The following is a 26,252-nucleotide window of genomic DNA, read 5'->3' as shown; positions in this document are numbered from 1 at the left end:
CATCTGATATTGAGATAAAAGTATGTTACGGTCTAAGAAATCTTATAGAATACCTAATATACATACAAGATGGTTCAGGAGCATTTTAAAATGCTATACATTTTATTTTTGAGCTTCTTCCAACCAGGTAAACTGCTCTGTCGCTGTCTCTGGATAGCACAGCATACAGAAAACACATTTCAAATTGCAACAACAAGAACAGTCCTAACTTAAACTGACACCTCCTTGGCTCCTCAACTCCGTCATACGGAGTTCCAGGAGCTTTCAAGCCTTCCGCTTAACACCTCACAGAGCCAAAAGAATACAACCAGCCCCGCTGGGCCGCCATTATTAACATGCGTCCCGCGCGTGCGCGGCTCGAGAGGGACTCCCTCGTGCCGTCTAGCTAGCTGCACTCCTCTCTATGGTAAGAGACGCGCCAAAACGGAGGAAGCGCCCGTCTCATGACGACAACATTGGCGTCACCAGGAGGAGGAGGAGGAGGAGGAGGAGGCAGAGGCAGGATGACGAAAGGCAAGGAGGCGGGACTGGGAAGGCCGCGGGGGTAATCGGGGAGTCGCTGCTATGGCCGGCGTCTTCGACATCGACCTGGAAACGGAGGAGGGGAGCGACGGGGAGGAGCCTGAATTGGGGGCCTTGGTGAGGCGGGGATGGGAAAAATGATAGAAGGGAAAGGGGGTGGGTCTAGCGGGGAAAGGAGGGGGAATGGAGTCCCCCAACCGCGGTCGCCTTCCCGGGTTGGCTCACCAGTAAAATCCGAGCGACTTCCGTGGCGCTTCCTTAACTCCCCAGTAAGGGGTTGCAAGCAGCCCAGGGGGCCGAAAGCCTTTACCCGCTGCTCCGCTGGTGCCTGAGCCCCCCACCCGCACCCCCCTTTTCGGCGAGCAAGCGCGCCCGGCTTTCCCTGGTGCTGATGTTGATGCCTTTCTCTTCCTCCCCGCTCTCTTTCAGGACGTGGACCCCGATTTTCACAGCAGTGGCCCGGAGTGAGTACAAGGGCCAAAACGCCCTGAGGTCCTTCGTTCGCCAAGGGGGGGGGGGGCTTGCTTTGCTTCCTGAATCGTCCTCGACTCACCCTCATTTTTGAAGCGGGGGGGAGTCTCTTTCCCGTTAAGACCCCTCTTTGCTCCCTCTGTTTCTCCCTTCTGTTTGGAAACAGGCGGGTGAAGAGGCAAGAATGGATGGATCAGAATATGGAGGAGGGGTTGTTGTTGTTGCCTTTTAGGAGTGGTGCTCTCCATTTGAAGGGCTTCCAGAGGACAGTGATTTTCAAGATGTCCTCCACTTGAAGGGACTGTTCAGTCCAAATCTGATTTGAAGATCAAAAATAATAAGGAGGGAAATCAGAGACCTTGGATTGAACCATCCTCATCTGGATGGTTGGATTAACAAGAAGCATGCAGGTCACCTGATCACAACTTCCTTTGAGATGTGTTATAATTCCATTTAAATTATAGTATTATTTCTAATTGTGTGTGTGTGTGTGAGAGAGAGAGAGAGAGAGAGAGAGAGACATTCCTACACAGACACAATTAGAATTAATTTAAACAGAATTACACATACACATCACACACACACACATTAATATATGCAATTTTGAGCAAAATAGAGGTCTCTTTTGTCTTCATTGTTTGGTGGTCTATGGTCTGGTTTTGGTGGTGTGCTTGTAGCCACATTGTCCCTCAGTAGCCCATCTATTTTCAGTGAAGTTCCAGGTATGGAGGTGCCCCCTCTGTGCCACTGCATAATTTTAGCACATGTACTCATAGCTACTCTACTCCAGTGGCTCCCAACCTTGGGTAAGCCAGGTGTTCTTGGATTGCAATTCCCAGAAGCCTTCACCGGCAGCTGTGCTGGCCAGAGTTTCAGGGAGTTGCAGTCCCAGAACACCTGGCTTACCCAAGTTTGGGAACCACTGCTCTACTCAATTCCTACAGGGACACTTACGGAGAAACAACAGAGTCACCAGCTGGGAGAAGCAAAAAGAACAACAGCTTGTCCTGTGCATTTAAGTCATTCCAAAGAATTGCTGCTAGACACCTAGAGACAGTGGCAATTTTTAATTGTAACTTTCCCTGTTCCTTTACCACCTTGGAAGGGAACATAGCAGTGTGATTAAAAGCAGCAGCATTACCTTGGTTTTGGATTAGCAAATCATCTCTCAAAACCCAGAGTTTTGAGGAATGTCGTAGATTTTGAATGTGTGAATTTAGGATTGTATTGAGTGGTGGTGTTTTTTCAAAAAGGTTCCCTCTCATGCTAGTCAGGGCATCTAATTTTGGCTGCCACTGCTTCCCCCATCTCACTTAAGTTGCCTGTCCTTCCTGGAGATCTGATGACAGAGAACCCTCTAGATAGAGGGATATAGCCCAAACAGCTATATTGGGTGGGGGCAAAGGGATCCTCGATGGCAGTGCTGTCACTGGATATACTTTCGAGTGTTTTGCCTGTAACCACATTTTTCATTTTGAGAAATCTGAAACAATGAAGCAACTTCTTGTTGCTGATTACACCTTACCTATACCATTCCCATCACCTCTTCTGTTTTAGTTCTGTACCCGTGAACAAAGACCAACATTGGTTGGGATTCCTGCCGCATTGTTGATTCAAGACTTGCCTTTTGTACTGTTCACACCCAAGACTCCAGTGCTGCTTTTCACCCACCTCTTGTGTCTTCCCAGGTTGTTCACATTTGGTCTAGTCATGTGAACAGTTCTAGATCATCAAATGACCACATAAATAGTGGATTTATTTTAGTTCTGAACACTATGAGTTGGATCTCAGGTACACTGTTTGAGGGAAGCTGACAGAAAAAAGCTTCCCGGTATCTTCTCCTACTCCTTCTCCCCCTTATTTGGGGAAGAGGGAGATTTCCAGAGTCTGAGAGGAGTTTTTGGATAGAACAGTGGCAGGAAAAGAGTCAGACCACGAGCTTCCTTAACATTTATTGGAGTCCATAAACTCCGTGCTATCAATCTCTGCCTTTCAAAAACTCATGACCCTTGCTTGTAAGGTGCCTCCCAGCCACATGCTTTGCTCATCTCCTTAATTACTCTTTCTTCCTCTCAGGCTTGTGCCAGGACATTATGAGGAAATTGAAATCTCTGAGAATATTGTTAACAATGGCCCAGAGCGCATCGGACCCCACTGCTTTGAGCTGCTGCGTGTTTTGGGCAAGGGCGGCTATGGCAAGGCAAGTAGTACATTGTGAAGATGGTACACTAGAGGTCCCTTATCCATGGGATCAGTATTCATTGATTCACTTATCCACAGCCTGAAAATATTAAAAATATTAAAAGAAAAAAGTCTGGGGGGGACCCTATTTTCACATGTATTACCATAACTAGTCACTAGAGGGAGGCAGAAACTGATCTATGAATACATGTTAGTGAAGAATACATAGCATGATCTTTGGCACCCTCTAATGGCCAGCTCTGGTAATGCATGTGAAAATATTTTTTTCTGGTTTTTTTCCTTTTATCTTTCACTGTTATCCATGGTTTTCAGTAGGGGGCCAGGGGCTTGGAACGAATCCCTAGTGGATGGGGGGGGTCCTACCGTATTGGGCAGCAGGAATATAAAGAAATCTAATGCTTTTAGGACTACTGTCCTTAAGGATGAACAGATGTAAGAATCCTAGAGCTTCATTAGGGCGGTGGATTAAGTAAATGTTAAGTGTATTCCTATTTTTCGAATCTCTGAATGCTTTTAAACATTTCACACAGACAAGGACCTTCTTCTCACTGAGACAGTAAACCTGTGTCTTAGTGGTATCCTTGAGATTGCAGGTGGAGCTTTACATATTGGAGTGCTGCTTCTCCTCCATGAAAAACTATTTTTCTTTGCAGAAAACTAGTTTGTGAAAGGCTAGTCTAATATCCTTCTTTCTAGTCTGTGTGTGAAGGGAATGGTGTATGTGTGCTGTAGATGAAAAAAATTGCACTCACGTGATCTCTATTTTGCAGTCTGAGCTCTCAGCATGTGTTCATGAGTAGAACCATGAACACATGCTTTTATGACATAAATTTTCATGGCTTAAAGAGAAGTCAGCCAGATGGAACAGGAAAACAGATAAGCAGGTCCCTAGGTAAATTTGAATGTGCCAAAGTTGACCAAATAGAGCACAGATTATTTGCAAGTGTGAGTCATAGCAGTGAAGCCAATCTTCTGTTTCTGCTGAGTCTATAAAAAGAATGGCCTGATCAACCATCTAATCTCATTGTCACAAGCGTACCTCCTGTTTTGTAAATAACACCATTTGTTTTTTGTTTAACCAATGATGTATGTTTGTGAAGTTCCCAAGATAACCTTAAAATTGAAGTATTTAAGGACTCAGATGTGGTTGGTTTTGTTTTGATCAGTTTCAGTCTGTGTGGAAAGTGATAACAACCACTTGTAGCTCAGATCACTGTGAAAACGACTTGGGAGAACCTGGGCTTTTTTAACTAGATGGGAGTACCTGAACATAATTAAGAAAGTATGTAGCACCAGGTGGCTCAAAGTTGGAGTCATTCAGTCTCTACACGAATGAAACTAACGCTGGGTGTGGATGATAACTGGATGATCCAGTTAGTGCCCTAGTCCCAAGTCCTTCTTTTATAGAAAGTAGTCATCCTGCAGTTTCAGTCGTGCCTCAGTATTATCCACCTTCTGGATCTCTGCCAGCCCACATTTTAGCCAGGACATAATACTGTAAGTGTTTGTGATCTGTCTGATTCCACTTGAAAATCAGCAGAGGTGCATTCATTATGAATGTTTCATGGATCTTTCTCAATCCTTTGCAATGATTGTGTGGTAGGAGAAGGACAGTTGGCAAGAATGCTCTTATGTGGATCTGTTCTCATAAAAAAGGTTCCAGGAGAAGACCAAAAGCTAACACGGTACTATCATGCCAAGGTGTCCTGTGGAGTTCCATGGGCTCTGTTTTAAATCTGAGTTTGCTGCCACTAATGTACTAATGGCCACAACGCCATTCCTCCTTTCTGCAACCTGTAGCTTTTTGCTTACTTGGTATCTGGCTATGACTTGGGGAGGTTCTGAACAATCAAGGAGAACTGAATGCAGAGTGGACCAATTCATAATGGGGAACTTATTTCTGGAAAGATTTATATGAAATGGCTATATACACAAACATGTATATTTCTGCAGCATGGGGTTGCATTATGCTAAAGCATCTCTCACCTGCAAGATGTACAAGAGGAGAGGGCCTTCTGTTGTCCGGTTACTGGGATCTGGCCCCCTTCAGTTTAGGTTCTAAGTATCCCATGAGTTCTTAGCTTAAGGAAATTGCCTTTCCTCTACCCCTCCACCAAGAATTCTCTGGGGCTTCTTGGGTTTTATGAGAGCTAAATGTTGGATAATAATGTGAGTCATTGGTAATTAATACCATTAGATGCATACACTGAAGAAACTCTGTGAAAAATGCACAGAACTGTGGTTTTGTAGCTGGAACCATGACCTAGTGATTTAGTTTGGATTGGTGCCAATGCACCATGTCACTGACTTTGTGTCCTCCAAAGTAATCTTTTAGATGGATGTTAATTTATGGAAGATGACAGTTGAGGGGTTTGGATAATGACAGAGAACGGAGTCATCTTTCCCTTTCTCCTTGGCTTTCATGAAGGCTCATTTGCCAGTCTGAGGAAGATGCTGCTTTTCTAATTTGTTGATTTTGTTCCAGCCAGAAAATGGGTCTCATGTTGCCTTTCCTCCAAATTTGCCATGGTCCTGATCTTGGTTACTGTTTCTTATTCCATTGTAGGTGTTCCAGGTACGGAAGGTACAAGGCACAAATGCTGGGAAAATCTTTGCCATGAAAGTCTTAAAGAAGGTATGTATGTGATCTGTTATATATCGTACTCGGAACACCTTGAAAATCTGATTTAATCAGTGTGAGTAATTTCTCCACTGAAGCATATTACATTCATAGTTTCTGTAGCCAGTTTGTCATGCAATGGTCATCCTTTTAGGTAGGCTGTCCTTGAGTAGCAAGCTTGCAATCTGACTATACAGCTAGATTGAAATCCTTTGCTCATTGGTAGAACCTGCTAGAACTTGTGTATTCAACTGTCACAGCCTTTGAGAGGCACTTCATCTGCACCATGACGAAGGGTCAGGATAGGACTTTCTGGGGATAGGACTTTGTATCTTAGTGGGAATTTAATTGTCTGTTGGTGTTTCCCATAGGCCAAGATTGCCTGCAATGCCAAAGACACAGCGCACACAAAGGCTGAGAGAAATATCCTGGAAGCTATTAAGCACCCATTCATTGTGGACCTCATCTATGCCTTCCAGACTGGTGGCAAGCTGTACCTTATCCTGGAATGCCTGAGTGGTACGGAAATGCAGCTCAGTTTTGCTCATTGGAGGTGGGATCATTCTGAGGCTTTCATCAGCGAGACTGGGATTTGACCCTTTCATTCCAGGTGCCCTTTGTGTAGAGCCTTGCTGGAGTGGACTGATGGTTTCTTTTCCTCCTGTGCTTCCTAGGTGGAGAGCTCTTCATGCAGCTTGAGCGAGAAGGCATCTTTCTGGAAGATACAGCCTGGTTAGTGAAAATGTTAATTAAAACTTGAGTTGGGGTAATCGGAAGAGCTGAACATATCTCTCTGTTCAGTGTCTCCCACTGGCCAGCACTGTGGAAGGTGGCACAGGGGGCGGCGGGGAAATGTTACAGGGCTCCTATCTAATAGATGAGAGGAATGCAGCTGCCTCCTTGCAACTTGATCCTCTGTGTTATTTGCAACAGCTCTATAGGACAATTTAAGATAGCTGGGTTAGCTAATAAGTCTTTTTAAAAAAGCCACCATTGTTTAAAAACTTCAGTCCATTGTGAAAACATGGTAGTGGTAAGTTGGGTTTAACCTTGATAAAGGCAGCTTTGAGCTGACAGAACACAGGGAGGGAACTCTGTTTACATAATTTCCACCTTTCTGTATCATATAGGAAAATGGTTCTGGGTGGTTTTTTTTTTTTTTTTTTTTTTTTTGGGCCTGTTCAAACTATCTGAATGGTTTTGCTAAAGTAATCTGTATTAAAAGCAGACTTTAAAATGTTATCAGTGGTCCATCCAGTCTTACTTAACCCCTGCAGGAGAGAAGATAATTCTTCTCCTACATCTACCTAAAAATAGTTTCTTTTGGATATATTCCATCTACATATCTCTTGTCGCCCTCTGAAATTAATAAGCTAGCAAGGAGAGGAGAGTAATGTGAAAGCAATTGTGCCAAGTAGGAGAAAGGACAAGAGCAAGCGTTCCCAAATAATGCCATTCAGCTCATTGTTGATCAGTGAAAGAGGGTCATTGTATTTGTGTACAAAGGCGTGTTGCCACTCCCCCCCTTGGGCTTGCCTGATGGGGATAAATGCCAAACACTATAAATCTGTGTAGCTGTTCTCATCCTGATCCTGTAGGCCATCCAGACATTTAGCTGGAACTATAAGGACATGAGGTAATGCAGTCCACAAGGGCATGAAGGATTGGATTGATGTCCATGCTTTTAAGGTGCAACAAAGTTACAGTCCAAAGAGGTTCATAAGAATTACAGGTATCTGGTGGAAAGCATGAATGGCTGTCTTACCCAGTATTGCTCCTGCTGGTTAAACGTCCAGAAATCATCACAACCATTCATCTTTCTGAGGCAGAAAGCAGCCCTGACTTACGTGCATTGTACCTGAAAGGTACAAAACCTTGCCCTGCCATCTCCTCTCTTGTGCGCTGGGTTCTTGATTCCTACGGATGAATTAATTCTGAGTAATCTTCTCCATTCTGAAGTGCCTTTGACAGGCTCCAGGCTTTGAATTTATCCCACCTAGCCTGCATTGCTAGGGTTTTGAAGGAGTGGCCAACCACTTTTGAACTACTGGCCCTAGTGTCTGTACGATTCTAGGAACTACAACCCAATAAAAATGTTTTTCCAAGCCACTTTTGCTGGTGAGCATGTTGTTGACAGAATCCTTTTTTTCCTCTTCTAGTTTTTATCTAAGTGAGATCGTCCTGGCCCTCGGCCACCTCCATTCCAAGGGTATCATCTACCGGGACCTGAAGCCGGAGAACATAATGTTAAACAGCCAAGGTACAAAGCATTATTCTGCTTAGCAAGAAAGGGGGAGGACAGTGTCTACACTGGATGTAGAATACCTCAACAGACCCGCAACAGGATCTCACCTTTCTGCTCTCCTCTTCCACAGGACACATTAAGCTGACAGACTTTGGGCTTTGCAAAGAATCTATCCACGATGGTGCCGTCACCCACACTTTTTGTGGCACCATAGAGTATATGTAGGTGGCAGAGGTTCCTGGGCATCTTTTGGAATCCCACACCGCTTCTGTCCTCGTTGGAGTCGGGTAGGATTGATAGTTATCCCCTTCCTTTCTTTTTGTCTCTCTTTAAATCCAGGGCCCCAGAGATTCTGACGCACAGTGGCCACAACCGTGCTGTGGACTGGTGGAGCCTTGGTACTCTGATGTATGACATGCTCACTGGATCGGCAAGTCTTGCTTGTGCTGTGTTTGAAGGCAAGGGTGGAAACGATAGAGCACAGAGAGTGGCAGCAATGAAGCTACACCGTGGTGGAAATGGGCAAGGGAGGTTTGGTAGATCAGTCGTCCTCAACAACTGAGCAACAGCTCATACGATCAGCAGTGGCAGAGGGTCATGCCGGGGAGGGGGGGGGTCAGTTGGCTGCTACGAAAGCAGGGCCTTTGCATTCTAGTCAAGAACTTCCATAGATTTTGAGTAAAGACCACATCTGAGTGCTAGATCTCTGCAGCGAGAATAGGCCAGGACTGAAAAATTTGCTTTTTGCTCCTTGGACTCTTTCTTCTTTGGTCACGTGTCTTTGTCCCTGAGCTCAGCAAAACTCAAGGGACTATGCTTGTGCTTCCCTACCAGTTTTGCCACCAAGTCACCCTTCCTTTTGCTCTTTCTCTCTCTCCACTCCTGACCAGAGCTTGGACTGTAAGTCCCAGAATCCCCTAGTTAGTATTCAGACTGAGGAAGTCAGGGCGTTCTAGTCCCCAAATGGGAGATTGTGCGCCGTCTGCCCCTGGTCCCTGTGCTGCCTACCGTTGATGGGGCTTCTAAGCAGACGGTTCCTCCCACTGAATTGATATTCAACCCTTTGTGTCCGTACCTTGCAGCCCCCTTTTACAGCTGAAAACCGCAAGAAAACAATCGACAAAATCCTGAAGGGGAAGTTGGTCTTTCCTCCTTACTTGACACCGGATGCTCGTGATCTGCTGAAGAAGGTGGGTGCTGGCCTGTCACTTCACTGGGCCCTCGAGGCTTGGAGGCTGACTGTCTCTTTCTACATCTACGTACATTGCAGTAATTAACTGTCATTGCAAGGCCATGGGTGGATGTTTGCCTGGACGTCAAAAGTTCCAGGCAAAAGACTTTGCTGTTCTGTTAATAGACCTTCTGTGTGAGGTGGCTGCCTGGGCAGGGGATTCTGGGACCTGCAGTTGAAAAAGGAATTTTCCCAAATTACACTCAACCTTAGAGGCAAGAGGTCAAGTTCACACCTAGCCAGTGATCTTCCCCATCCCCAGTGTGAAACATAGGAGGGCAATTTAAAGCACACGTGAGCCTAAGCTGCCTTTTCCTTCTTTTCCTTGCCTCTTCCTGTCCAGTACGTGGGCTGTTACTTACTTCCCACAACACCTCCTTGCCATTTCTAGCATAGCTGCCTGGCTTGCACAACACCCCATAAACGACAACACCCCACAAGCGATACCCACTTTTCTCTTGAGCTCAGAGGTGGCCCTGTCCCTTTTCCCTTTCTCTGCTTGTCCCCATGGTTGCAATGTGGAAGTGCATAGCCAACCCCCCAGTTCCTTCTCCATCACTTCTCAGCAGCTGGTGCCCAAGTTCCTCCCCTCCCCCCACTGCTCCGGTTGGTTTAGCTAGCGGGTCAGAGTTTTTCAGCAGCAGGTAGCAGCTCTGCCTTGAGGTACCCTTTCACTCTGAGAGGGGAGGGGGAGGAAGAGATAGGACCCCACACTTCTGTGGGGGCGGCTTGTCCCTGCCACGAGAAGGGGAAAGGGCCTTTGCCAGGCACACATGGCTAGTGGAGTTGTGGGCACCTGAGTGTGTCGAGGGTCTTGCAGAGACATCAGAATCCCAGCTAGTCCCACACAGAATAATCCCAAATGTAATGGAATGAAGGTCACTGTGGAATGTGCTCTCTGAAAAATTGACATGGTGCCTCAGCCTGAAGAGTCTGATTCTGTCCTATAGCTTTATGCAATCTTTCCTCAGTGTATCTTTTCCCCTTCTCTAGTTCCTCAAAAGGAATCCCAGTCAGAGGATTGGGGGTGGACCAGGTGATGCTGCAGATGTACAGGTATTGTGGGGGGGGGGGAATGATTATGTGCAGTGACCTGGCTTGATCCAGTCATGCTGTGCTCATGAAACAGAACAAAAATGTATCCACAGAAAGGCCTTCATGTGTTCTGCCAGTGCACAGATTTAACAGAATTGAGAATTCTGAACATCATCCTGCTTTTTTTTAAAGAAACTGCTTCTCAGATATATCACATACCTTGAAAATGTTATGAAGTCAAGGTTTTTTTTTAATTCACTTTTTACCAAAGAATGTGTGTTGCATTATCTGCTATAACTTGTGCATGACTTGACAGTACACAACATAACACACATTTTGGCAAGCTATGAATAACTGATGCATATCACGTGGTGTACAATTTTGGCAGCAGTTAATGGTAATTTTGTGGCAGCTTATAGCCACAGCAGTATGTCACATTCTGCTCCCTTCTAATCCAAGATCACTCAGGCAAGAACCTGAAAAATTATCCTTCCTGGTGTGTTGGTTTCCTGCAGACAGAGGAGTTCTGGATGTACCTGCATTCTGAAATAGCGCGGTCCTTGGGGTGCTGTACTGTATTCCTTTACCATAATGTGCACACCACTCCCAATAATCTGCTTACAAACGGCAGGATTGGCCTCTTTTTGTCACAAAGATAAAATAACTGCGGATGGAGTTGTTCTGTAACAAGCCGTCTTTCTGCTTGAGGTTCCAGTGACCAGTGTAGTCACGACAGCATCCTTTACCACCACAGCCTTCATGTTTGTCTGGCTGCTGTACTTGACTGACAGCAGGATAAGCCAGGGAGAGGCAAGAGGGAGTTCAACTCCTATAAACTGTTTGTTTGTTTGTTTGTTTAATTTATACCCCGCCTATCTGGACTACCAGACCACTCTAGGCGGCTTCCAACACAGAATAAAACAATAAACACAAGAATGTACATGATCATTCAATAAAATTACAATAAAATAGAAGAATAAAATAGAGAAGAAATAGAAAGAGAAATTAGGTTTGGCTGGAGGGAAGGTCTGGATGTACAACCATGTTTTTAATTGAGTTTTAAAGATTCCCAGCGTAGGGGCCGTGCAAATCTCCGGAGGGAGATTGTTCCAGAGGCGAGGAGGCACCACCGAGAAGGCCTGGTTTCATGTCTTCTCCTTCTGGGCCTCTCTCGGCATCAGGCTCCTCAGCCTCTCCTCCTTACTCACACGGGTAATCCGGGTAGATCTTGGTGGGAGCAGGCGTTCCGCCAGATATCGAGGTCCTAAACCGTTTAGAGCCTTATAAGTAAGCATTAGAACTTAGAAGTTGACACGGAAACGAATGGGCAGCCAATGCAGTGCGGCCAGAGTTGGAGAAATGTGTTGGTATTTTCTCACTCCGGTAAGGAGTCTGGCCGCTGCATTCTGCACCACCTGAAGTTTCTGCATCAGCCTCAAAGGCAGCCCCACATAGAGCGCGTTACAGTGGTCTAATCTTGAGATTACGAGCGCATGAACCAAGGTAGTGAGCGCCCCCGTGTCGAGATAGGGCCACAGCTGGGCAATCCGCCAAAGGTGGAAAAAGGCGGTGCAGGCTGCCGATACCACCTGTTGGGTTCTCCTCAAGATATAGATGGATCTACCCTCTTAACACCCATTCTGGGATGATTCGTACATCATCTAATGAAGGATGTGCATTTCAGGAACCACAGTGGGTAGCTGTGACTTCTCTCTTTTCTCTTTCAGAGACATCCCTTCTTCCGACACATTAACTGGGAAGATTTACTGGGCAGGAGAATTGACCCGCCCTTCCGGCCGTCCCTGGTACTGGCATGAGCCATTTTTCTCCCCTTTAAAGCCTATCTCTTCACTATCCTATTTCCTGTTCCAGCCCATGGCCATTACTGGGTCTTTTCAGTCTTTTTATCTTGCACACTCACTTTAGGAAGGAAAGCTAACCAAACTAGTATTGTTTAAGTGTTGCGTTGCTTTCCTGTGCAAGAGAAAAAAAGCGAAAGAGGAAGAAGAAAAAATCCCATGCTGAAAAGGACTTTAAATAGATGTTTGTAAATGGCTGCAGTTAGTAATGTTTTTTCCAGCACTGGGCTCTTCATAACCTTTTGTTTATTATTTGATGCTGTTCTCCCTCCCCATCTCTCCCTCCACCCCACATCATAATGATGATTTCTGAGCAGTTTGTCCTAAATTAATTTCAGATGGGCAGTTCTAGCCCGGAACTGTAACACTGATTGATAACAGTGCCATTTCTGTTGCCACGATGTACTGGAAACCTCTCTTGCTTTCGATGTTCTCTGACCAAGATGGCACTCCTTCCACCATTGTGTAGGTGGTTGCTAAAATGAACTAAAGTGCCCAATCCACCTGTCAGAGGATGACTAATCTGGTATCTCTACATTCCTGATGTATCTGTTTACCAACTCACCTTGCCTCCTCAGCATATAGGAAGGCTTGGTGTCTCTTTCCTCTCGTCGGAATGGCTTCAGGTTCTTTTTCTTTCTAATGTCCCCTTTCTCCCATTTCCATCCACAGCAATCAGATGATGATGTCAGTCAGTTTGACACCCGCTTCACCCGCCAGACCCCCGTGGATAGCCCTGACGATGGCTCCCTCAGCGAGAGTGCCAATCAGGCTTTCCTGGTAAGGGATGGTCCTGGGATCAACTGCATGCAAGGTTCCCTCCGAGCTGGGCCCCTGCGCATCTCTGCCTCCCTGTGCGCAACCTCTTTCACACAGCAATCACGTTGAGTTCCCTGACAGAGTCCAGTGCGGGGGTGGGGTGGGGAGTCATGTGTGCACACCAAGGGTGAAACTGCATGAGAGAGGCAGAGCCCCACCCAGCAGGGCTGAAAATTCGAGGGTACGTTGACTGCATGTGACAAAGAGGTGGCAAAAGGGGTCACCACTTTTCGGTCTGAGGACTGCGTTCATATTTTTTAAAAGAAATTTCAAGCTTAAATGTTTGATTTGCGTCCGGGTCCTTCAGCATCACAGCTCCCTGCAGCACTTTATTGGGGGGGGGCATTTAAAAAGAAGCATAATTGCCTTGCATGGGGGACAGTGAGGAGGCTAAGGCTTGGAAAAGACATTTCTCATCTCTGATGCAAAGTGCTGCAGTGTCATGCCTCTGACCATGGCAGGGCAACATTCACAGCAACCTCGTAAGTTGCAGTTGAGGCAGGAACTCAGCAGGATTAACCAGGTGTTTCTCTGCAGGGCTTTACCTATGTAGCTCCATCAGTGCTGGAGAGCATCAAGGAAGGCTTCTTCTTTCAACCCAAACTCCGATCGCCACGACGTCTCAACAGCAGCCCCCGCACACCCGTGAGGTAATGCTGGAGCTAGGGAGAGTGGAGAGGCAAGGGCTGGAAACATCTTTTAGCCCAAGGACTTAATTCAATTTCTGAGGAAGGGCTTGAGGCTCCTGGCAGTCGGAGCCAAAGCCCAAAGGGACGTGGTGGTGCTGTGGGCTAAACCGCAGAAGCCTCTGTGCTGCAGGGTCAGAAGACCAAGCAGTCGTAAGATCGAATCCACGTGACGGAGTGAGCTCCTGTCGCTTTGTCCCAGCTCCCGCCAACCTAGCGGTTCGAAAGCATGCAAATGCAAGTAGATAAATAGGGACCACCTCGGTGGGAAGGTAACAGCGTTCCGTGTCTAAATCACACTGGCCATGTGACCACGGAAGATTGTCTTCGGACAAAACACTGGCTCTATGGCTTGGAAATGGGGATGAGCACCGCCCCCTAGAGTCGGACACGACTGGACAAAAATTGTCAAGGGGAACCTTTACCTTTACCTAAAGTATCAGCTTGTTTAAAGCTGTTACTGCAAATAACCAAGCCTCAAGAGAAGCACTTTGGCCTTTTAGAAGTATGAGGAGTGGGGAATACAAATGTTAGAAAACCACCAGACTGTGGTGTTATGGGATGTGGCAATTTAAAGAACCCCAGAGGGTTAGATTCTGCCCCATGGCCAAGGAATCTCATCCCAGCCTTTTAAAGCACTAATAAGGTTGAAAGCAGCTGGGTCTTTGCTTATCAAAAGAAATGCTGCCCTCGGTATCCTGAACCCTGGCAAGTACCTGTGCCCTTCGTGTTCTTTCAAGGCCTTGGAACCATTGCTGTTCTGGTGACAATGGAACCGGTGCAGGGAGGGGTGGACATCTGCGGCAGTGAGGTTTGGTTAAGTGTTTGGCTTTGGCAATCATTCAAATTCTGCCCTGTGGCATGTTTTGTTTTGTTCTCTCCCCCCTGCTTCCCCCCCCCCCCCAGTCCTTTAAAGTTCTCACCCTTTGAGGCCTTCAAGCCAAGCACAGCCGTGGAAGCGATGGAGCTCTCTGCCCCTTCCTTCGTTCCTGTGCCAGAAGTCACTGCCCCGCTGCCTATCAAAACACCATCCGGCAGCAAGAAGAAGAAAGGCCGAGGGCGGGCACGATAGCCGGGGCATCACAGAGACCAGTGAACTGTCTGCCTGACAGAGGAGAGCTTGGAGGGGGGGGGATACACCTGTGCCTTCATGCCCTGATGGGGATCACATAATTCTCCTCCTCTCCCCATTGCTAGAGGGCCACTCTCCCTCCTAGTTGCAGAGGCCTGCTGTATGGGATTGGTGCATTCCCCAGTGAAGGGACTAATCTCTGTGCAAAAGAGTCTTTCAGTTCAGTATATCATGGCAAGAATAGGAGCTTGGGTTGTGTGGGCTGCTGTCCTTCTGGCTGTGCGTCTCCAGAAGCGTGAGTCAGGCTTTGTTGTGATGGTCACAGGGAGGGCATAGGGACTGACATCCCTCACCCCTGCTTTGTCTGTGCCTGTTTGAGGCTCCTCTGTCGTAAAGCCAAGGGGCCAACTCTGGCAGGGCTGAAAGGCTCCAAAGGGGTTCTTTCTCGATGGAGCTGGACCATCCTCTGGGAAACTCTGGACTATCTTACCTTTTCCAACACGCACCCAAGTGCCAAAATGATTGTTTCCCCCCAATATCTTCCTAAACAGCTACCACAAGATCTGTCCTGTTCCTGCTGCCTTATCCGTCTGCTTTTGTCTTCTCACATCCCTAGTAGTGAATGAATCATGATTGGGCGCATGCCCAGAAAATGGGCCGTTTGCTGCAAGGATTAACAGGTTGCTTGTGAAACCAACTGCTATAAATGTACATGGAGCACAAGAAAGGCAGAGTCTTAGAATTAGTCAGGGAGACACTCTGCGTAGTTGTCTGCTTTGATCGTCCCATAAAGAGAAGAGACAGCTGAGGTGCAGCCTGCTTCCTCTGCTTTATTGTAATAGGGAGATGGGTTAAAAAAAACACAACAGAACAAAACAGGCTGCTATTTTTTGTGTGTGTGATAAGCTTGACCAAGCAGGTAAGGTGGTACAAACAAGAAGGGGAAAACAGGTCAAGCACGGTGCCATCAGCCTCTGTCTTGTCTGTGGGTCTCAAATCTGTGGCAATGGCCAGGTGGGCCTGGAGTCAAGTGCAGCTATGGACTGTAGCCTTCTTTGGGGAAAGAGTCCTCCTTTGCCTGCTGCTTCTAGAGGGCAGTGGCTTGTGCTTGTTTGCTGCTGTCCTCCCAAGCTGCTGTCCCAGAAAAGGAATGCAGATCACTAAGCAAGACTCCTGCCTTGCCCTCCACGGCCCCTGAGGGCTCTTCTTCCTTTAAGGGCTCCTGAGCGGCTTCCTTTTCAGTTGGCTCCAGTTCAGCTCTCTCGTCAAGCATTTCCTGCCTCTCCTCTTCCTCCTCTGACTCATTGTCAGCCTGCTGGGGGAGCAGCTCCTCTCCCTGCTCCTGCTCCTCATTCTCTGTATCATCCTCCTGCTGCTCCCCAAGATCTTCGTCACTCTGCTTTTCATCCGGGTCCTCTTGGGATAACGCTTCACTTCGGATCTGCACCCAAAGGTTCTGCAAGCGAATGATGAGCCCCCTCATCAGGCGCCAGGGGTGGTACGTTCCTTCTGAGGCGTAGCTCAGGTGCCGCCATGCTAGAAAGAGCAAGAGGAGAAGGAGGAGCAGCGTGAAGACCAGGATGCCCACAATGACATTGTCGCTCCTGTTGCCACTGCCGCCACCTTTCTGTGAAATTGATGCCGTACATTTTCCTGAAAACAGCAGAAGCTGTGCAGAAAGAGCCTGGGCAAACCTGAGCTTCTGCCAAAGGAAAAGAGTCAATGTCAATGTCCAACAGGTCAAACGAATTTGATCACTCATTTTGTCTCTAGAGCAGTATTACCCTAACCGTGTGGTTCATGATGACAGTTCGCTCTGTGAACTCCTACCTGCAGTGTTATTGGTTGGATTCTTTTACAGATGGCAAGCATGCACGTGGAGAAAGGCGGAAGAGCAGGGCACTGTGAAGACTTGGAAGCAGCCGAGCTCTGTATGCTCACCAGTGGGCTGCTGGGGTGAGGAGGGTTAGCAGTTAAACAAAGCCGCGAGTTGTTCCTAGCCTTTTGAGATGTCCAGGAATTTATTGGTACTCTAGTCCAGTGGTCCCCAACCTTGGGCCTGCAGATGTTCTTGGATTTCAACTCCCAGAAATCCTGGCCAGCAGAGGTGGTGGTGAAGGCTTCTGGGAGTTGTAGTCCAAGAACATCTGGAGGCCCAAGATTGGGGACCACTGCTCTAGTAGGTGTCACGGTAGATGTTTTGCAGCATCCCTGTAAACTCATGAACCACCAAATGTTTGCTACTTGCTATAATCCAAAAGGATTATGAAAATAAGTATTCAGGCACAAGCTCCATCTTTGTGGTCATATAGACACATCCACATGACACTCAGGGTTGTGTGTACTCTGCACTAAAAATATAGTTATTATAATGAAATTGTCTGTCAAGAACAGAATAACTCTGCAACTATAAATTATCTAGACAAAGAAAATGTCTGTGTGTTCTTATTTTTCCTGTATCGTTTGTTTCGATTTATTTTGCTAGACCCAGGGAGGTTACAGGGAGGCCTTGAATTCCCTCCTTTGGCTGCTCGGTGTCAACTTTAGCTACTACTGTGGCTCCTCAATATACAACAGGTTCTGCCTGTCCCTTTCCTCACAATGATGAAGCAATGCTAAAAACTTAACCTTGTTCAAAATAAAAGCCAAGATTCCCTGGAAGGTGAATTCTGTGTTTGGAGCCGCGCTATACAGGCTTCCTGCCCACTGCATGGAACTCACAGTATTTTGCTCCTAGACACAGCAAATTTGTTTTGAGGGCGTTTCATTGTTGGCTTGTATATCTAACGATCTGCAGCAATGACCGAAAGGAATAAACCATTCATATTTCTGCCTTTGCCAAGAATCTGGAGCCTTAATATATTGGGGGGGTGGGTGGGTAGGGGGAATTGGCCTTCTGCTGCTTCCTGTGTTGCTTTAGCCAAACACACAAAGTGCCTGCTTGAATAACCTCCCCCACAGAAAATTGTGACTGATGGTGGATTAGTAAGGAGAACAAGTGCCATTTGATCTGCTAAAAGCAAATTGCAAAGAATAAAGTTTGTTTTTGGCTTAGCGAGAGGCTCTGAAGAATTTCGTATGTTAAGAGGTGGGCTGGTGCTTTCATTGGCACTCCAGAAATATTGTCTGAGCATTAATGGTATCCTGATATGTTCCATCCATCTTACCTGTACCACTGAATGGCATTTTAGCAGTGGGGGGAGTGTTTGTGATTCTGAGCTGAAGCATGTACCGTATTAGGAATTCTGCAAGTCAAGAAACTTGTCTAGAAGCTATATGGATTGTTATGTGACAACTTTGGTCACCATCAGCTTTTGAAACTTAACTAACATATATACATATTAGGGCAAAAAACCTTTCCATTTTAGAGAAACCTTTGCTTTTATGCAGCTGCAGTTCTTGGCCTCAAAGACTTGTTAATTTGGAGTATTTTTCCACGAACAAAAACTGGAGGAACGGTCACTGTGGCGAGCTCTGTGCTGTATTAACAAACAAGTAGCTCTCCTTTCTTGAGGCACCGGCCCCAGCAAGGCCCAGAAACAGCTGAACTTTCTCTCCTAGCCTAATTCTGCACACTGTTAGTAGACAAGAAGTTCTGTAGAGACCACAAGCCCCACTGCTCTTGTTTCACCCCTATAGAAGAGGTTTGAAATGTTCACATTCATGCCCTGAATTTGCTGCACTGTGTGCATTAGTATTTTCTTCACTATCATCATCATCATCATCATCATACATTTTCATTTCCTTTGTTAACAGTGAGAATTGTAATAAGGTTTCATTCGGAACTATTTTTTGATTTGTTATTTTTTCTAGCCAATTGATCACCTCTTACCAGAATACTACTACTTTCAGACAAACCACATGTGTTCCAACGTTCCTTTATGCCCACACTTTTCTCCAGCACAATTCTGGTATCTCTCTAATTTACTATTACTATAGTACAATAGATATTGTTCTGTTAGGCGATTTTGAATGGACTGATAGAAATAAAAATTTGATTTTAAAAAATAATCTTCATCATTTTAGAACTACAGATCTGGAATGTACCCCATGGATCATCTAGTCTCGCTCCTATCAATGAAGTACAGTGAGGAATCAGTCCCAACCAGAAGCCTAAACCACTCAGCTATCCAGCAGTTCTCAGTAATAATCTTAACTGCTGCACTGGAAAGGACCCTCTGGATCAATTTGTTCCAGATTTAATGTGTTCAAATCCTCGATCTTTGACTACTTTCTTGATGCCTTCTCCCCCTCAATGGTATAATTTCCCCATACTTAAGGGGACATAGCCTTCAACAGGCTGGAATTATGGGGTCTTTTCAGATATTCCACATAGTTTGCAAAGGAGCCAAGAGCCAGTTAACAGTAGGCTTCAGCACTGGGAAGTCCATTAGCCTGGAGGCATAAGTGCCGTCTTATAACCAACACACTTCACTGAAGTACAGGGTGGATAACACTTTCCCTGTCAGCGAAGGGGGCCTTTGCTGAGAGGAGTATTTGCCAGGAGGCAGAACCAGGTGTGGCTAGAGTCAATGATGGGCCAGCTAGCGGTATCAGCAGGAGAACCCTCTCCCACCTCCCACTCTCTCCCACACATTCCCTTTGGCCTTGATTGGATGGCTGGCAGAGGATATTTGAAATTGGGATCATGACTGCAAGTTGCACAGCACTGTTACAATACTCAAGGGAGGCAAATGGCAAAAGAAATGAGCAGTCATGAGCTTGTCAATACAATCTGTCAGGAGCACAAAGAAGCAACATAGAAGGGCGGGCTGTGGAACCATTTTGAAACTGCAACGCCTAGTTTTACCACCACTAAAAGTAACCAGAATGCAGCCTCCACATTTAAGAGCTCAACTGCTCCCAGTGGTCTCCCAACACATGAATGAAAAGAACGTAGCACCCAAAGCTTCCCCATCATTATTTAAATATTTCCCACACTTGTCTTTCTGGGTTAGAATGGGGTACAGGCAACACTACCACTCCGCCGATCTATCGATCTATCGATCGATCAATCAATCAGTAAGCACAAAAGGGGTGTGCTATAAAGTTCACTGCTATTCTAGTAGCAGAGTAAGAGAAAAACATCAGTACCTCTGACCAAACAGGAATAGGTATGCCTGCATCTTGAGACCTTAGGGGCATGAATCAAGCGACGCAAGCAGCCATTCTTATCCTTCCTACTCATCGCTGCAGCCCTTCTTATCTTCTTACCCAAGGAGAAGAGAGAGCCTGGCACCTTCCACTTGAAACTAGAGTGCAGCAAGCAGAAGAGCCAGGCTATGAGAGAACAAAGGATGGGGAAAAGGTTTAGCCAAGCACTGCTTCTGGCTCAGCTATTAACAATAGGGCGAGACATTGGTACGCATGTCCCAGTTGCCACTGCCCGTCCTTCGTGGGCCAGACGATCTCTTTTCCCCCAACACCACTTCCAAATTCATCTTTTCCAGCTCGTTAAGTCCTGGCAACTTACCATAATTAGGTGTAGAGCACTTTTCTCACTGTGGTGCTGCACAAAGCCTTGAGTAAAATGAAACTTTGCAAGTGCCTTAGGGTGAACACAAAGGGGGTGGGGTGAGGGAGGGCTTCCTGCCTATCTCTCTCAGACTGTGCAGAGAAGTCACTGCAATTTTCCCCCCTAGCACTCTATGCAAAAGGCTACTCTATATTCAGGGTAATTCAGAAACAATGCGGGGAGCAGTGGGACTTATCTTTATCACTAATGAACTTCCCTTGTCAAACGAAACCCATATAGGGTATCCAATTAAGCTTTATGGAGGAACAGGAGAAGGGGGAGAGACAGAGACTAATCCAAATTAAGTCAAAACCTATTATTAGATTTGTGTTCCCGTAGCAAACATATTTTTCACTTCAGTATAAAAGGAGGAATCAGACATATGTGAAATATACCAAATTAAGCACATTGGTCAATGATCCATAAACGATCCACATGATCACTGTAGTTTAGTATAGTATGGTACTTCTCAATGTTTGAGTCTCCAGTTCTTTTGGAGCCCCCAGTTAGCAAGATGAATGATCAGGGATTCTAGGAGTTGTCAACCACTGGTGTTGGAACTCAGCTTATGCCATTGTTTTTCCTTAGCTTAACAAGCGCACCATTTAACGACGAATCCGCATAGCGACATGTTTTTTGTGATCGCTAATGTGATCACATTGCGAAGTTTTAGATAGGGAAAACATCGCATTGCGATGATCGGTAAGCGTTTCGCTAACCGATCTTCGCATTGCGATGTTTTACAAACAGCTGATCGGCGGTTCCAAAATGGCCGCCCGCGTTTTCGCACCCTATGGGTTCCCCCCCCGCATAGTGATGAATCCGGATAGCGACGTTAATCCTGGAACGGATTAACGTCGCTATGCGGGGCACCACTTATTAGAATAAAGTCTCTTTGCAGCCAGATCACATTGTTGGTTCATATTCTGCTTGTGATCTACAATAACTCCAAGATCCTTCTTGCATGTAATTACTATTACTGACCCAATAACCCTATCTTGTAACTGTGCTCTGCCCCTAGGTGTAGAACTTTGAACTTATCTCTGTTATATTTCATTCTGTTGTTTTCAACCCTGTGCTCAAGCCTGTCAAGATCTTTCTGGATTTTGTTTCGGTCTTCCAGGGTATTAGCTGCTCCACCCAATTTTGTATCATACACAAATTTGATAAGCATCCAAGTCATTAATAACAATTTTGAAGAGCTCCAGCCCCAGAACTGAACTTTGTAGTACCCCACCTGTTACCTCCTCCCATTTTGAGAAGGAGCCATTGATAAGCACTCTCTGATTCTGTAACCAACTGTTTATCCACCTGATAGTTGTTCCAGCTCACATCTAGTTGGTGTCCTAATCCGAATACCATGGGGCACTTTGCTGAAAGCTTTGCTAAAATCAAAATACGTTATGGCTACAGTATTCCTCCCATCTATCAGAGAGGTTACCCGCTCCAAAAAAATGAGGCAAGCTTTGTCTGTCAGGATTCATTCGTTCCTGACAAATTTGTGTTGGCTTCTAGTTATTACTGCATTGTTTTCAAGGTGCTTGCAGAAGTATCAGAAGGACAATGACTGCAAATGACACTCCCATGTGGGAGAAATATAGGGGACATACAGATAAAGAGGAAGAGGAGCATAAACATAGGTATATAAAAGTACTGTAATCTCAGCATTGCAACTGCTGCCCTGCACAAGACAACAAGTGTAGACTGGAAGCATAGTCTTCGCCATAGCCCATATCTCTTGGGCCTTATAGTCACATACACCAGAAAGAAAAGAGAAAGGGTTAATTTCTCAGCTCAGTCAGAATTTTATATTTACTCACTGAGCAGAAAGCACAAACCGGTACATATCTATTGATGTGTTGAGCCTGTGCACACATTTGCACTCATTCTACAGAGTGCTGTTTCCTGCAAGCTAGGTAGTACCAACCACAAACTTCCTGCCACCCACAGAACAGCTCTTGTTGCTTGGCTCAGGGACAGGAAGAGAAATGCACCTGCCACCCACCAGCCCTGCTCTCCTGTGGAAAACTGATGCTCAGCTGGTGCCTGCAGTGCACACAAATTTCTGTAAAACTCATCTTTGCATTTACCTATCTAGGACCATCCAAAGGATGTTGCTAAGAGCTTTTGAAAGAGCAGAGGTGAAAACAAAGCAACTGTATGTACACACAGTAATGAACAGCGTTGATTGGTATGTGCAAAGTAGGATCCTAAGGTGGCATGAGAGTTCCAAAACAACTAGTTTGAAAGAGGAGGAACATGCAGGAGTACACAGCTCTTTAAATTCCCAAGCCTTCAGACTTTAAGAACTTTTAAAACTAGATGACCAGAATTTTGAATTGCCCTCTGAAGCACAAAAGCCACACCCTCCATTAAACAAGAAGGTACGCATGCACACACACACATGTGCACATATGAATACAGTTTGCAAGAGACCTTGAAAAACATCCCGGAAAAGCTAGTTTCCAAGTATGGTTCAAAAGGCAGCCCCACACGGGACATGTTTTGTGTGGCCAATGCACACAAAACTGTGGCCACATCAGACTTTTGCAGGAAAGGCCTCTTTTGGTACCTCAGCCACAGCTGTCTTGTGACCATCTAGGATCAATGCTGGATCCAGGAGTTCCTCTAAACCTCAGACTTCATTTTTTAAAACAAATGCCACTTTGTCAAAAACAAACACTGTCACCATATGGACCTTGCTACCAAGAGAATCTGTGTGCAGTTTGTTAGCCTACATCTAATGAATCAGATTGCATGCATTAATTCAAGACCTTCATCACCCCTCTGGAAGCTGACAGGAAAAAAAGAGATGGGTACTATCTATATATTGGCAACATACCACATTTCCTGATGATTTCTCCCAGCAGTTTCATGCAGATATAAAGTAAGGCAGGAAAGGGCATAGAATCCATATGCGACAAATTGACATTACAAAGAACCATTTGACAGAACCCCAAATGCAAAGCAAAACAGTAATCCCTCAGGCCCACTTCTTTGATCTGGCTAGCAAACAAGATGGCGTTTATAAAGGATGACTCACATGTTCCCCACCCCTGCTTATGAGCCACTGGAATTTTATCCTAACAAGAGGGAAATTGTCACCTAGAGTAGATTAGGTTGAATGACACTGGCACAAAATATCCCAAACTAGAAACAATGCATTTCCTGTGAAGTATTTATAAATCTCCGCACCATTTGCCACCTACCTCTGGCTAATCAAGTCACAATAGGCACAGATTCAAGAATGTTGTGTACACAGACTGAAAGCAATCCATAAAACAAATACAAGTGTGCACACACATATACTGTAGAAGCAAGAACTGCACAGCTATTCAAAGGCCCCAATCAAACTGCAGTCCCAAGTGATTTTATTTGCAAAGCACTTCACAAACTGACCACAGCAGACTCTGAATGTTCACAGATCCCAACATGGCTGCATGGGCTAAAATATAACTAGTGCCTTGCCACTCTGAAAGCTTCTGGGGACAGAAGCAATGCAGGGATATTACATTTGTAGTTTCTTGGGGTGGGGAGGGGCTAAATATCCCATAACTCTATTCTGGCAATCTCACCTGACAGATAGACACCCAATGTGTCTCTCCCAGGAGAAAGACCTAAACTGGAATGTTTTGTGGTCTAACATTGGTCTAGACCAGCTTAGCTTCCTTTTTCAAAGAAAGCTTCCAGCAAGCACCAGGGCAGCTTCTTTTTTTGAAAATAAAGGTAGGTGGACAGGAAGTAAAGTCATCCAATGTAGGCCTTTCTCCTATGTGAGCCACATTTAGGTATGTGTCAGTCAGGAGGAAGTCTCAGCATGGAGACTGGTTGATTATTGATTACACTTATATACCACCTTTCCTCCAGGTGACAGGACTCAAGACAGCCCACAGATCATTAAAACATTCACAAAATTAAAACGAGAGACAAGAATTGTTAAAGAGTTGCTAAATATGGAAGCAATTAAATTATCATTTAAAACTGATTAAAAAGCCCAAAAACATTAAAACACACACATGCATAAGGAGGACATCGTAAGCATAGCACAAGACATCTAGCAATGTTAAAAGAAAACTTGGCTGAACAAAAATGTTCTAAAATTGTCTCCGAAAGAGATACGCAGTCCAGACAAACCAAACAGGGACCTGTCAAAGCAGTATTATCTCTTCCTTGCCACCCCTGTTGTGGCACAGGCTTCAGATAGTGGTCTGTTGGATGGGTCATGAACCTTCCTCTAGCAGTGCTTGAGGCACCATCACCCCAACCATTTCGTTGCTCCGTTCTGCAGCAAACCCAACGGTGAACTATGACCAGAGGGCTGTGATCAGGAGCACAAGCCTCCAGCTACATTCGAATGAAGTGTGTACCCATACTTGTGGAGCATGGTCCTCTTGGTTTCCATGTGCCCCGACTGGGCTACGTTTGAAGAACTCTGAAGGAGAGTTCCGTTATTAGGAAAGACAGCGCAATTCTTGTGGATGGGGGTTTGAGAGATTTGAGCTGGAAAAGAGGATCTATGGAATCTTACCAGTCTGAAGTTCATATACACTAGATAGGGGGTGGGCAGTATTTGCTTTGCGCTTACTAGAGCCTAGAGCAGTCGTTCTTAACCTTTGTTACTCGGATGCTTTTGAACTGCAACTCCCAGAAACCCCAGTCAGGACAGCTGGTGGTAAAGGCTTCTGGGAGTTGCAGTCCAAAACTCCTGAGTAACCCAAGGTTAAGAACCAGTGGCCTAGAGGTCTACCAACCAGCACCAGGCACAAAATGACATTTCAGGCGGGCAGGCATAGAATGAAAACTGAAGCATCAGCATGCCTCTGGGCACACACTCAACTAAGACATTTACAGTCAGTAACCAGATCCAAACTCCTAAGTCCTTTCACTCCTTCAGTCCACCTGATCCCTCTCCCATCACTTTTCTCAGCAGTCAGTAACCTTCTTTGTGAAGAAGGAAGGCTTTTGCTGTTGTTGACGATACCCATTTCCAATAGTGGCAGGTTTGTGACTTAAAACCATGAGGGACAGCTTTTCTTCAAGTACCTTGGATATACTTCAGTGTCAACCAAGGAGGAAGAATTCTGTTTCCCTATCCATCACAACATAATTCAGGGCATCCACAGAAATAATTTGGGGGCAGGAGTCAAAAGTCTGTTAATGGTACTTAGAGTTTTGCCCCGATTGTAGTTTTTAGCTATGTACGTTTTAAGGCAGACAAAGTTTAGAGGGGACAGGGAGACACAAGCACCTTCCCCCACTTTATTGAGTGAAATCTGCAGGTCTTGCCCAGGCTGTTGTCCGTATACATATGAGAGAAAATAAATCTATATCTTGATCTCTGACTCAAGTAGTATTTGGTCGTCAATAGTTCTACCATCACTTCTGTCTTCCCAGCTGAACTGGAGAGGGAAATAGCAAGATGAATGTTACTTGGAAGAAAAGTTACTCCCTTCTGGAAAGTTTGGAGTAACTGAGACTTTGATTGATGGACTAATTTCGAAAGTTTTGGAAAAATGGGTGATGGATATCAAATGGCATAGAGAATTTAGTTATTGTGGCTTAGCTTCTTTTAGGAGACAGTTACGCTCTTTGCCTTTTGTTTCTGTTCATGGGGTTTTCTTGGCAAAGATACTGGAGTGGCTTGCCAGTTCCGGCTCCAGGTGGATCGTGTTTAGTCAGAACTCTCCACTATGACCTGCCCGTCTTGGGTGTCCCTGCACAGCGTAGCCCATAGCTTCTCTGAATTACTCAAGCCCCTTCACCATGACAAGGCAGCAATCCCTGAAGGGGCTTGAGAAGACTCCCTGGAAAAGACCCTGATGTTGGGAAAGTGTGAAGGCAAGAGGAGAAGGGGACGGCAGAGGACAAGATGGTTGGACAGTGTAATTGAAGCTACCAACATGAATTTGACCCAACTCTGGGAGGCATTGTAAGACAGGAGGGCCTGGTGGGCTCTGGTCCATGGGGTCACAAAG

The 26,252-nt window shown here is 45.7% G+C and overlaps 2 protein-coding genes across 6 annotated transcripts; one reads left to right on the top strand and one right to left on the bottom strand.

Annotated features, from left to right (window-relative positions):
* The first annotated feature begins 486 nt into the window (after positions 1–486).
* On the top strand, positions 487–17,194 carry RPS6KB2 (ribosomal protein S6 kinase B2). 5 transcript variants are annotated; one of them, XM_020806001.3, is made up of 15 exons: positions 489–639; positions 952–986; positions 3,070–3,193; positions 5,762–5,830; positions 6,187–6,334; positions 6,490–6,547; positions 7,975–8,075; positions 8,191–8,281; positions 8,400–8,490; positions 9,143–9,250; positions 10,285–10,347; positions 12,054–12,131; positions 12,858–12,965; positions 13,542–13,654; positions 14,597–17,194. In XM_020806001.3, the coding sequence occupies exons 1-15, from the start codon at positions 565–567 to the stop codon at positions 14,760–14,762; spliced, it is 1,428 nt and encodes a 475-aa protein (XP_020661660.3). In that variant the 5' UTR covers positions 489–564; the 3' UTR covers positions 14,763–17,194. The 5 variants fall into 5 exon arrangements, 3 of the variants coding, with proteins under 3 accessions (XP_020661660.3, XP_078239619.1, XP_078239618.1); XR_012082347.2 differs by lacking the exon at positions 14,597–17,194 and having other exon boundaries at positions 487–639; positions 8,400–8,518; positions 13,542–13,598; XR_012082348.2 differs by lacking the exon at positions 8,400–8,490 and having other exon boundaries at positions 488–639; positions 8,191–8,347; positions 14,597–14,945.
* On the bottom strand, positions 15,568–20,370 carry PTPRCAP (protein tyrosine phosphatase receptor type C associated protein). The gene is made up of 2 exons (XM_020806003.3): positions 20,236–20,370; positions 15,568–16,464 (listed from the first exon to the last, which is right to left on the bottom strand). The coding sequence occupies exons 1-2, from the start codon at positions 20,236–20,238 to the stop codon at positions 15,850–15,852; spliced, it is 618 nt and encodes a 205-aa protein (XP_020661662.3). The 5' UTR covers positions 20,239–20,370; the 3' UTR covers positions 15,568–15,849.
* Positions 20,371–26,252: the final 5,882 nt, after the last annotated feature.

This window comes from Pogona vitticeps, chromosome 1 (genome assembly GCF_051106095.1).
Source record: "Pogona vitticeps strain Pit_001003342236 chromosome 1, PviZW2.1, whole genome shotgun sequence".
Classification (NCBI taxonomy): Eukaryota; Metazoa; Chordata; class Lepidosauria; order Squamata; family Agamidae; genus Pogona; species Pogona vitticeps.
The sequence above is the reverse complement of the archived record's forward strand: the minus strand, read 5'-3'. Positions and strand labels throughout refer to the sequence as shown.

Coding starts and splice junctions, on each gene's coding strand:
- RPS6KB2 (XM_020806001.3), top strand. CDS start 565: ATGGCCGGCGTCTTCGACATCGACCTGGAAACGGAGGAGGGGAGCGAC. Junction 6,548..7,974: donor TTTCTGGAAGATACAGCCTG/GTTAGTGAAAAT, acceptor TTCCTCTTCTAG/TTTTTATCTAAGTGAGATCG. Junction 8,282..8,399: donor TGTGGCACCATAGAGTATAT/GTAGGTGGCAGA, acceptor CTTTAAATCCAG/GGCCCCAGAGATTCTGACGC.